Source organism: Gekko japonicus, unplaced genomic scaffold, assembly GCF_001447785.1.
Source record: "Gekko japonicus isolate JY-2015 unplaced genomic scaffold, Gekko_japonicus_V1.1 scaffold167, whole genome shotgun sequence".
NCBI lineage: Eukaryota > Metazoa > Chordata > Lepidosauria > Squamata > Gekkonidae > Gekko > Gekko japonicus.
This window is the reverse complement of record NW_015164670.1, coordinates 1,604,923-1,617,422: the sequence shown is the minus strand read 5'-3', so window position 1 is coordinate 1,617,422 and position 12,500 is coordinate 1,604,923. Positions and strand designations below refer to the sequence as shown.

The following is a 12,500-nucleotide window of genomic DNA, read 5'->3' as shown; positions in this document are numbered from 1 at the left end:
TTGACTGTCCTGCTCGCTTCAAACAAGACAGAGAGAGGCTGGCCAGATGTCCGGCCTGTTGATTGACGGGGGCCGTGCTTGATGGCCTTACTGCTCACCAGGGCTCTGCTGTGCCAGTCTCAGTGTTGCCCAGTCTGTGCCGTCACGACTCAGTAGGAAGCTGCTTGTTTTGCCTGCCTGGAGGCCTGGTTCAGTCCCTGGCACCTCCCTTCAGGGGGCTCGGGTGGCAGTTATTCGAGAAGACCCTCCACTGTACCAGGAGGCATTGTATTCATGACTCAGTGGGCAATGCCCAGTTGTCCATTGGGGAATGGAGGAGTGGGGGTGGGCAAGGCGAGCCCTTCCTAAGTGCGGGCAAAGCTTCCCCTCCCCAGAATAAAGGTGGGAGGCGTGGCCCTCTGCCCATGATGACCTCCATTTAAAAATAAAGTTTGGGACACCTCAGAGAAAACTGAGCCATCTAAAACCAACGCTGCAAAGCAGGATGCTCCTGAGCCAAATAGAGAGGGATAGTGTGTTTTAACTGCCAGGAAGAAGGACACATGAAAGCCCATTGTCCAAAATTAGACAAAGGAAGACAGCAGACCTCAGCCAAGACTGTTAGTTTAGTTAAAAGGACTGAAGACCCTGTACTAGAAGAAGCCCAAATAGAGAGACCAGCTACAGTCTTACATGTATGGAAAGTGCAGGAAGACTTAAATGGGGAATATAAGGAAACTGTAGACATAAACAACAAGGAAATAATTGGCTGGAGAGATAGACGGGCAGAAATCACCTGAATAAAGCCTAACTTTGTAAAGAAAGAACAATATTTACCAGGAAGAACATGCAGGATTAAGGGGAATCAGTAGCCCAGAGTTTGAAGTGAACTTGGCAGAACTCCCAATTAAATACAAAGGATTCCAGGGCAAATTGATAATGGGAATGTGGGGGAAGAAGAAGAAGAGATTGGATTTATACCCCGCCCTTCACTTGGAGTCTCAGAGCGGCTTACAAACTCCTTTCCCTTCCCCTCCCCACAACAGACACCCTGTGAGGTGGGTGGGGCTGAGAGAACTCTGACACAAACTGCTCTTTTTCAAGGACAGCTGTGCCAGAGCTTGTGACTGACCCAAGGTCACACCAGCTGGCTGCATGTGGAGGAGTGGAGAATCAAACCCGGTTCTCCCAGATTAGAGTCCGCGCACTTAACCACTACACCAAACTGAACAAAGTTTGAGTCCAGTGGCACCGTTAAGACCAACAGAAGTTTAATTCTGGGCGTAAGCTTTCGTGTGCAGACACACTTCCTCAGATACATTGAAATGGAAGTTACCAGTCCATACATATAGGTACAGGGTGAGCAGCAATTAGCATACAACGTAATGAAGATGTTTAACAAATTCAAGGACCGAACAGGAATAACAAGCTTTACATGGAATGGTAACTTCCATTTCAACGTATCTGAGGAAGTGTGCCTGCACACGAAGGCTTACGCCCAGAATTAAACTTCTGTTGGTCTTAACGGTGCCACTGGACTCGAACTTTGTTCTGCTGCTTCAGACCAACATGGCTGCCCCACCTGAATCTTATATTCGTGGGGAGAATTGGACATTCCAATTATAGTGGAGGATGACTTGGCCTCACAAGCAAACGTAGTTAATGTATTAACCAGGAGTAGGCCTCAGAGTCAGGCTTCGGAGCAGCGGACTAGGCCTGAAACCCCAGTGGTCGCTACGGAAACCAATTCTAGCCACTCTGCCTGTGATGATGACCGCTGCCCCCTCTCCCCTGCAGTGGAACTTCCCCCTCCTGATGTTTGCGTGGAAGATCGCCCCGGCCCTCTGCTGTGGCAATACCGTGGTCATCAAGCCAGCCGAGCAGACCCCCCTCACGGCGCTCTACATGGGAGCCCTCATCAAGGAGGTGAGCCCAGAGCAGGAGGTGGCCCCGGGCCCGTCCTGGAGGCGGCCTGAGAGCGGCCATGACTTGCGGCGTGGTCCCTTCTCGCACAGTGACCCTGCCTCCCCCTTGCTTTGCTTAACAGGCCGGGTTTCCGCCGGGAGTGGTCAACATTTTGCCAGGATTTGGGCCCACCACGGGCGCAGCGATCGCTTCTCACACGGGCATCGACAAGATTGCCTTCACGGGGTCCACCGAGGTAAGCTGATTTCCAAAGCAAAAGCTTTGGCCTGTAAGAAGAGCTTTTACTTGGGAGCAGAGGGTGGCGCCCAGGGGTGGAAAAGGGTATCCAAATGGCCTCTTCCCATGGTCCCACCTGGTGCGCTCCCGGGCAGGCGGGAGAGGGCCCCTGTGGATTGCATGGAATGCGCTGGACTTATCTGTTTTTGCCTCTGGTGCCCTTGAGTCACGCCCCCCCCGCATCTGCCCCACTGGCTTGTGCCCAGGCCAGGAGCAGCGGCACCTCAGGGGCGAGTCCCCCCGGATAGATCTCCGGGACGTAGGTGGGCTTTGTTTGGATCGATCCGTTTTCTCCTGCGAGAGGCCGCGCTGGGTAGGGAGGGCAGACGACGGGCAGATGGCCTTCGTTTCGGAATTATCTCTCGTAGCCAAAATAAACGCGGAGCCTCATTCCAGAGGGCTTTTGTTGTAATAGGCATTTAAATTCAAACGCTGCGGATTTTTACTTTCTGAGATCTGGAGAAGTATAGATCGACCAATCACTCACTGCTTAGTAGTCCCTTCCCCTGAGTGAATGGGCACAGGGGGTATTTTTGTTCTCGCCTTTTTCAGGAATGGAGCACGAGATACCGCTGGGAGGGACTAGACTAGGCCCCCTGGGGACAGCAGCCAAATAAAGGAGGCTGGACGTGCAGCCAAGTAGGCTCCAGCGCCAAGTAGGCTCCAGCGCCGGTCCTGTAGCCAGGATTTTTAAATTCAAGGGGCCTTTAAATAAGTCAGGGGGCACCCCGCACAGACACCCTCAACACACTTCCAAGGGAGCGACACAAATAAAATAAAAAATTGGAAGTCGGGGGGCTTTGCAGTAAGTTGGGGGGCTGGGCCCCAAGGCGCCCCACTGTAGCCCTCCCGGGTCCTGGTGGCCGGATTTCCTACTGTCATGAAAGTGGCCCACACTAGAACCGCCCCCCCCCACGTCTAAGGACCAAGACAAGCCCTCCACATGTTCACAGATGGGAAGAGTTGTTACTGGTGGGACAGCCCAAGGAACCAAAGAACCTTGCTTTGATTTAGGCGACAACTGCAGCCTGGGAGAAGGAACCCAGACTGCCGGAAACATGTGGAGCATCAGAGGGCTGGTCCCTCATCTCCGTGATTTCGACTAAGTCAGCTCAGGCCAATTTGCATGTGTCAAAGAAGCAGCGTTTACAAGAAGCGCCAGTTGGAAGGCCTCCTCGTCCCAGTGCCCTGTTTCTGGTCTCGCATACAAAGGAGGGACTCCTGGGTTTCAGATGGCTTCTGGACCAATTCTTACAGGGGAACGGTCCTCAACGGCTACTAGTCCCGATGATGACGTCGAATTCTTTTATTGTATTTATTTACGTTATGTAATATTCCCCCTTTTCTCATTAAGACTCGAGGCAGCTCACACAATGCAAGTCGGCGCAATCAGTAGAATAAGGTATCTGATAAAGGCAGTGTTGGACTGGATGGGCCATTGGTCTGATTCAACACTGGCTACTCTTATGTTCTTATGCTGGGCAGTTTAATACGTGGTAAGAAGAAGCCAGAGGAGGAGGAGGAGGAGGAGGAGAAAGAAGGAGAAGAAGAAGAAGAAGAAGAAGAAGAAGAAGAAGAAGAAGAAGAAGAAGAAGAAGAAGAAGAAGAAGAAGAAGAAGACGACGACGACGACGACGACGACGACATTGGGTTTGATACCCAGCCCTTCACTACCCGAGGGAGTCTCAGAGCGGCTTACAAACTCCCTTCCCCTCCCCTCCCCACAACAGACAGACACCCTGGGAGGCAGGTGGGAGCCAAGAGAGCTCTTTTGAGGACTGCCCTTGAGAGAACAGCTCTTATCAGAACTATGGCTTGGCTTGCCCAAGGTCATCCAGCAGGTGCAAGTGGAGGGGTGGGGAATCCAGCCCGGTTCTCCCAGATTAGAGTCCGCGTTCCGAACCACTACACCAAACTGGCGGATGCTGCCGTGTGGGTGGCCAGGAATGTATTCTGGGTGAAACCGGGTAGGATTTGTGGTCCCCGACGGTTGCTGGCCACGGGCTTGAGTGTTTTGCAAGGGTTTTGGGTGCCACGGCTGCTTCCGTTCCCCAGAGACCCAGAGTCTCGTTTCTGCCTCGGAGGGGGACCACGGCTCCCCCAGGCGGAAAGCACCAGATGCTCTTGGTCGCCCTGAGCCGGCAAAGTGGCCGGAGAAGCGAAGGGTGGCTCTGCTCGGCTCCAACACCCATCTGGAGGCCACTTGGCCCCGGAAGGCGGCTCAGTTCCCCGGAGGAGGCCTCGGGTGGGGCTCGGTGCTCTGGGGCCTGGGTGAGGCTTCCTCCCCCCACGGCGAGGGCGGGGTGTGTGTGTGTTTTCTTTCTGCACTTGGAGTAACAAAGCCCGAGCACAACATTCGTCAACCAACCGGGGCCTGGCTGAGCGCATCAAAGCAAACGGCGGGAGAGGCCAGGCAAATGTTCAGAGCCAACAGCTGTGGGAGCCCGGCTTGGATGTGGCCGTGGGGACGCATCCAGGCCTCTGTGCAGCCGCCTCCCTCCCTCCCTCCCTCCCTCCCTCCGGCAATCCTCCCTGGCTGGGGAGGGGCCGAACGCAGCCCCTCCTGAGGCAGCTGAGGTCCCTGGGCTTCCCTGACAAGTTCCCAGAGGATCTCTCGAAGCAGCCCCTCCAGGGCAGGGGGGCAGACGCCGGGCCCCAATAAGGCCTTCCCCGGGCCAGCCCAGCAAGGAGTTCTTCTTGGACACACGCCCCACTGGAGAGAGAGCCACTGCTGTCCAGTCTGAGAGCCAGTCTGGTGTTGTGGTTAAGAGCAGCAAACTCTAATCTGGGAGAGCCGGGTTTGATTCCCCACTCCTCCTCTGCATGCAGCTGGCTGGGTGACCTCGGGTCAGTCACAAGTTCTCTCGGAGCCGTTCTTTCTAATGAGCAGTCCTCTAAAGAGCTCTCTCAGCCCCACCTGCCTCACAGGGTGTCTGTCTGTTGTGGGGAGGGGAAGGGATTGTCAGCCACTCTGGAGAGCCAGTTGGGTGTAGTGGTTAGGAGCGCAGGCTCTAATCTGGGAGAACCGGGTTTGATTCCCCACTCTTCCTCCACTTGCAGCTTCTGGGTGACCTTGAGCAGGCCGTAGTTCTGACAAGAGCTGTTCTTGAAAAAGAGCAGTTTCTGTCAGAGCTCTCTCAGCCCCACCTACCTCACAGGGTGTCTGTCTGTTGTGGGGAGGGGAAGGAGATTGTGAGCTGCTCTGAGACTCCGAGTGAAGGGCAGGGTGTAAATCCAATCTCCTCCTCCTCCTCCTCCTCCTCCTCCTTTAGGAGTTTGTAAGCCGCTCTGAGACACCTTTGGGTAGTGAAGGGCAGGGTATAAATCCAATCTCCTCCTCCTCCTCCTCCTCCTCCTCCTCCTCTCTGAGACTCCGAGTGAAGGGCAGGGTGTAAATCCAATCCTCCTCCCAGAAGAGCGGCCTGGGGGATCATGCCACTGCTTCCTTGAGCACAGGTGGAGAGTGGGTGTGTGAGCCAGAAAAGTCTTTCCCTTCGGGGGGGCGCAGTGAGCTGGACCAAGCGATTCCGTTGACTTTGTAAAAGGCGTTTGGCTTCCCAGCAGCCCGGGTGGGAGAGTTCCCGTTCACCCTGCATGTGAGCGCCTGGGATCTTCTGACGGTCTCTCGGGCTGGCCCCAACTCTTGCGGTTGCCAGGTCCAGGTTGGGAAACACCTGGAGATTTGGGGGTGGAGCCTGCAGAGGTGGGGCTTGGGGAGGGGAGGGGCCTCAGCCCTCGCTCCCCAGCGGCCGTTTCCTCGGGGGGGGGCGGTGGGCGTGGGAGGGGGAGGGGCCTCCGCCCTCGCTCCCAAGCGGCCGTTTCCTCCGGGGGGGGGGGACGACACACCGATCTCTGTCGTCAATGGCCGGCGATCTCCAGGCCCCGGCTGGAGACTGGCAACCCTAACGGCAGGCAGCCCAAGTAGCAAAGGGTTAAAATAAACCCCCACAGGCCCCCCATCTGTAGTTTGCAGGAGGGGGGAGGGGGGCTTGTGTGGGGGTATCGGAGTCAGGTGCGAAACACGGCTGTGGTTTGGAACGGTAAAAACCGGCAGCCCTTTGGATCTGTCTCCTGCGCTTCTCGCAGTCGGGAGGTGAGGGGGTCAGCGATCCTAGGGCCCCCCCTCCCTTTGCAAGCTGACAATCTGAGCCTGCAGTGGACCTCCTCACCGGCGGATCATCGGGCACCTCGGACCCTGCAGGGCAGTCTCTCCAGCTGGCTGGGCTGTCTCAGCAGGGCCCCGGGTTCCTCTCCCAGGGGGGTGGTGTCGGGATGGACCAGGGCTGTGATCTTCCCCTCGGGGTCAAGCTGTGTTTGGATAACAAACCAAACGCCCACCGCCACCCCCTCCCCCACCTTCCCACAGGCTGGGGCTGGAGGCAAGGCTCCCTCTAAGCTGCGGAGTCCTGTGAGCGAAAGTTCCGCTTTTTGAGCGGCTGGCATGGCAGTCGGGAGCGGGAAGGGAACAGCGTTCCGTGCACCTCGGCGTCTAGTCATGCCAGCCACCTGACCACGGAAATGTCTTCAGACAGCGCTGGCTCTTCGGCTTGGAAACGGAGATGAGTGCCGCACCCCTAGAGTCGGATTTGACTGGCTTTTGAGCAAGGGAAACCGTTTACCTTTTTACAGGGAGCCGTCAGACACAGGGAGAGGAAAACAAACTTGACCCCAATACTTCGAATCAAGAACCATAAGGGTCAGAAAGCAGCCTGATAAAGAGCCAGTATTAAAAACCTAGCGTATAATTGTTATCTACAAAAATGCAGGTATTTATTAGAGAAACTGTTAAAAACATAAAAGGGCCCAATGAAAGCCTCGTTACCAAGTACGAGTGACCTGAACACAAGGGCCAACACAATATTATACCCCCTGAACATGAGGGCCAGTGACAATTGTACACAAGGTTTTTAATACTGGCCAGTGTTCCCTCTAAGCGGAGTGAGTGTGAGCTAGCTCACAGTTTTTTAGCCTCCGGCTCACACATCTTTGTCTTTGCTCAGGAAGGAGGGGGCTCCACAGCAAACTAGTTTATGCAGGAGCCTCACAGGGGTCATGTCGTAGAAAAAGAGGTGCAGGAGCTCATTAGCATGACTCATTAGCATGACTTATTTGCATACGCCACACCCCCGGGCATCACCGGACGTGTGTCAGAAGGCACCACTCAGGCTCCACCTGACTGTTTTGGATGGCTAGCTATTGGGGGGGGGGGAACGTACAGATCTGTCCTCGTGGAGGAGGGAGAGCTTGTGCCTGAAGGCGGGCCGAAAGGGGGGCTCTGCAACTTACCTGGCTGCTTCTTGCTCCTCGTGGCCCGACTGAGGGCTGCTGGGAGCAGGGGGTGGGGCTTGTTGCATGTGCCCGCCCCCTGGGCTCCTTACTGCCAGAGCTCCGCTCCTGTGCACTCCCGCAGGAAATGACCCCTGCTCCCTCACTACTTTAATGCCAGTAGCTCACAAAATATAAATTTTTGCTCACAAGACTCTACAGCTTAGAGGGAGCCCTTGTGGGCTGGGGAGCTGCTCTCACATCTGCGATTCATTCCGAGGGATTCCTGCTCGGCGCAAAACACCCGTCCTCCTGTGCAAGAAGGAACTGGGGGTTGTTGTTTTTTTGCAACATCCCTTTTGCCTGTGAACCCCCTTATCCAAGAGCAGTCACCTGTCTGTTTCCCGTTAGATTTGAGCCCAGGAACACCATACGAGAGAAAGACCAAGAAGGTCTCCTGGGTGTGAGCTTCCCAGAGTCCCGGCTCCCTTCATCCAATGGAGCCGCTCTCCTGGGCCAGTTCACCTCGAAGCCCCACCCCCGGCCCATGACTCCGCCCTGCTTCCCCGCTGCCTGTGTGCTCCCCTGCTCTGGATCTCTGCCAGAATGTGAAGTGCCCACAAAGGCAGGCCAGGGGCCCTTCCCGAGAGGTGCGCCAAAGGAGGCGGCCCGCTTGGCAGAGGCTACTGCCCGGCCCTCCTGGGCCTCCCTTGGCATTCACCCAGGGAGCCCCCCGACTCTTCCTCACCTGGCAGCTGGGAAGCGGTGCCAGCGGGTGCCAGCATTCCTACCTCCCTTATCTCCGGGGGAGGCTGCTGCTTCCCCCCTCCCCGGGGCTCCCGAGCCAGGCCGTGCTGCCTCTCTGTGGCCAAGCGCGCCTCCGGAAGGGGCCGGAAAGGCCAATGCGGTTGGTTCAGGGCCAGGATTCCTTTTCCAGCGGCCTCCCCCCCCCCTTTCTAGAGGCAGGAGAGTCCGTACCACCCCCGGGCTGCCCTTCTAGTTCCCCCCTCTGCCTGCTTCCCCAGGCATCGGGGTTGGCTGGGGAGGCTTGGAGCCACCGGCCTCCCTTGGCAGGGGCCAGGACAAGTAGGTAAGGTCCCAGGTTCAATCCCCGGCATCTCCAGTTAAAAAGGACCAGGCAGGAGGTGAGGGGAAAGACCTCCGCCTGAGACCCTGGAGAGCTGTAAGGAGGGGCTGTGGCTCAGGGGCAGAGCCTCTGCTTGGCATGCAGGAGGTCCCAGGCTCCATCCCCGGCAGCATCTCCAGTTAAAAAAGGACCGGGCAGGAGGCGATGCGAAAGACCTCCGCCTGAGACCCTGGAGAGCGTCTGCCAGTCTGAGCAACCTGATGAACAAAGAGTCTGGTTCCGGAGAAAGGAGCTTCGTAAGAACTGCCCTTTTGTCCTGCAGCAGGATGTTGGTTTCTTTGCTCCTTGGTTGCCTCAGTGCAAACGTTCACTTCCTCTGATGCACCTTAAAGACTAACCCAATCTGTAGCACGGCCTGCACTTCCGAGAGTCACTCCTCACTCCTGAAAGCTCCCTCCGCCTGAGACCCTGGAGAGCGTCTGCCAGTCCCAGCAACCTGATGAACCAAGAGTCTGGTTCCGGAGAAGAGAGCTTCGTAGGAACTGCCCTTTTGTCCTGCAGCGGGATGTTGGTTTCTTTGCTCCTCAGTTGCCTCAGTGCAAACATTCACTTCCTCTGATGCACCTTCACGACTAACCAAATCTGTGGCGGGGCGTGCACTCCCCGGAGTCACGGGCCCCCCCCTAGAGTGACCAGAGACGGGAGCTCGCTCCGTCACGCGGCACTCGGGTCTCGAACTGCCGAACTACCGACCTTCCAGTCTGCAGTTCAGCATCTTAACCATTTGAGCCACTGTGGCCCCAAGAGATACAGTGTTATGTGACAAATACTGGAATGTAGGAAGTGCTGTGCAGTGTTTAAATAATGTCTCAACTGCCTTGCGATTGTTCTTGTTTAAAGCCACTCCATAGACAACACCCGTTGAATGTCAAATGATAGTAATGGAGTTAACAAAAAAATAAGGGTCACTTCTCCCCACTCTGAACTTCCGGTCTGCAGTTCAGCGTCTTAACCACTTGAGCCACCGCGGCCCCAACTCAGCCACGAATTGTGTTAGTCTTGAAGGCGCTCCTGGACTCTGGCTCTTTTCTCCTGCTACAGACTGAGCTTTTTCTGACGGACTCCCCTCTCCTTGGGCTGCTGCTGCAGGGAAGCTCCCTGTCTGAGGTCGCCTCCGTTTCGGGCTTTGCAAAGACTGACGTCTTCCTCTCTGCTCTCCACAGAGCCGGCCGGCCGGTGCTCAGATTGCTGGGCTGCGTGTAGAAACGGCCTTCTCCTTTCCCTTCCAGGTTGGGAAGCTGATCCAAGAAGCCGCGGGGAGGAGCAACTTGAAGAGGGTGACCCTGGAGCTGGGGGGGAAGAGCCCCAACATTATTTTTGCAGACGCAGATTGTAAGTCGGCCGCGGCACTTCTCTCGCCTTCGGTGCATGCCCCGTGCGTGCATGTTTGTGTGAAGGCAAAGGTTTCCCTTGCTCGAAAGCCACTCAGATCCGACTCTAGGGATGCGGTGCTTATCTCCGTTTCCAAGCCGAAGAGCCAGCGCTGTCCGAAGATGTTTCCGTGGTCATGTGGCCGGTGTGACTAGACGCCTAGGCGATGTTTCCGCTTTACATGTGTACTTTACATGTGTACTTTACAAAGCATCTCTTGGTGGAGCAAAGGGCACGGCTGTGAGCTGTCTCCGTCTCCACTGTACAGCCAGAGGCTGCTAACAATGATGCTGAGCATCAAAGGAGCAGGCCTGTGCATTCAGGAAATTCCACACAACAGCCCTGTAAGGTAGGCCGGGGTCAATATCTATCCCTTGCGGATGGGGACCGAGGCTTTGGAGAGCAGGCCCTCGCCTGGGGCCGCCCAGGGAGCTCTTGGCTAAGGCCAGGTTGAAGCCAGTGGTTCGGGAACGGAAGCTGCCGCGCTGCCACTGACCACTCCTCTGGCGGGATTACACCTGGAGCCTGGGATTCCTGGAGATTCAGAGGGTGGGGAACACGATGCCGTGGAGTCCACCCGCTGGCAGCTCCCATTTTCTCCGGGAGGGGGGATTGACCCCTGTAGTCTGGGAGACCAGTTGCAACTCCAGGGCATCTCCTGGCCCCACGTGGAGCTCCCAAGTCAAGGACGAGAGATCACGGGACAGGGTGGAGATTCGTAAGGAAAACAACCGTGATAAGAAATCTTCTTTAATTAGCCAGTGGAAAACAATTCTTTCGAGTTGTACCCTTTGAGGCGAATGGGTCTCAAGTCTTGCTGATCAACGGTGCTCAATAGACTGTTTCACTCAGCCTTATGCCTTTCATATTTTACAACTTTCTGTCTTCTCCTTCTTTCTTCCTAACTTTCATCGTTTCGTTATGCGAAAGGCAGCTACGTCACACAGGGCCCTAGCCAGGATTTCTGTAAGTCGGGGGGCGTTTGAATTTCGTAGGGGGCACTGGCAAATTGTTGGGTTTTATGGGTATTCTTAAGTACTTAAAGTAAATCAGCAGAGTCAGCAGAGTGTTAAAGAGTCAGAGTCCACGATGTGTTTAAAATATAAAAGTTTACTACAACCTAGCATGGGGAAAAGGTATACGGGATGAAAAATAACAAAGAGCTATATTTCTACATCCTCACAGCTAGACAGAACATGGCAGAGATCTAATGGAGACAGAAGTCTAATGGAGACTACTGGACTTCTTCTTGCTGTGGACAAAGGGTCATAAAATGCTAATACTAGCCACTCTATTCTCCAATCAGAACAACAAACTAGATCTGAAGTTGGCAGGCTTTCTAACTCTCTAAACACATTGGTCACAAACAAACATGTGATTTAGTAAACAGTATTAACCCAGTAAATACTGAAATAGATGTGTTTTAACTTGTAACATCCAACAGCGAATCAATTTAATTCATGGGAGAAGGCCGCGGCACCCTGGGCTAGATGGGGAGTCATGGGGCCTTGCCGGCAAGTCAGGGGGCCTAGCCCCAAGATGCCCCACCGTAGCTGTGGGCCTGGCGACGTGCTAACCTCCACATGCAGTCTAGAAAGGACAGCCAGAGGTTAGCACGTGGCTGCTTTCCCCCTAGCTGCTGGCTTGAGTCTGAGAGAACCACAACTGAGGTGTGAGTTTTTGTGACTCTGGATGCTCCTGGGGGAGCCAGAGGGGAGGGGGCCAAGCAGAGGTGTGTTTTCGGGGTCCAGCTCTCCCGCTGCCAGACAAGGGCGGAGGCTGCGGTCAGAGGAGACATGCTGGCCGCCCGTCTTCTCTCTGTCCAGGAGGGGTGGAGGGATTTCTGTACACCCTGGCAGCAGCCCCTCCCGGGCACCGGGCAGCTTTGCTTCCCCAGAGGCCCAGCTGCCTGACGCCCAGAAGCTTCTGATCTTAGGATGCTCCCGCTTTTCCCTCTTTTTTGTCAGCGCCTCGCCTCCCCCACAGAGTTCCCCAAACGTTTGGCTTCTGGCCACACAGTGGGGGGTGGGCTGCAGATTTCTGGCGCGTGGGATGACACACACATGTCCCCGTCCCCCCCCGGGGGGGAAGGTCGACTCAGGGCAGGGTTGAGAATGGAGCTCCGGGTTCTGATGAGGGCAGGAACTCTGCCCTTGCCTGGTGGGATCCTGCAAGGCGTTTCCGGTCTTCTCTCCTGGGCTTTCTGAGGGGCGCGTGAGGATCCTTCTGGGCTGGGCTGGTGAGGCTGACTACTAGTCCACGTGTCTCTCCATGGAAGCATCTCTTTTGGTGTGGTGGTTAAGAGACGTGGACTCTGAGCTGGATAACCGGGTTCGATTCCCCCGTTCCTCCTCCACATGAAGCCAGCTGGGTGGCCCTGGGCCAGTCACAAGCTCTCTCCGCCCCACCTACCTCACAGGGTGCCTGTTGTGGGGAGAGGAAGAGAAGGCGATTGTAAGCCGCTCCAAGACTCCTTCAGGTAGTGAAGAGCAGGGTATAAATCCAATCTCCTCCTCCTCCTCCTCCTCCTCCTCCT

General features: G+C 55.8%; 1 protein-coding gene across 1 annotated transcript in view; it reads left to right on the top strand.

The window, feature by feature from the left end:
* The window catches only part of ALDH1A2 (aldehyde dehydrogenase 1 family member A2), a 63,661-nt gene that overhangs the window by 43,136 nt on the left and 8,025 nt on the right, over positions 1–12,500 (top strand). The window contains exons 6-8 of the mRNA XM_015409164.1: positions 1,777–1,905; positions 2,027–2,140; positions 9,823–9,925. Coding sequence (XP_015264650.1) covers positions 1,777–1,905; positions 2,027–2,140; positions 9,823–9,925 — 346 coding nt within the window. The remainder of the gene's footprint in view (positions 1–1,776; positions 1,906–2,026; positions 2,141–9,822; positions 9,926–12,500) is intronic.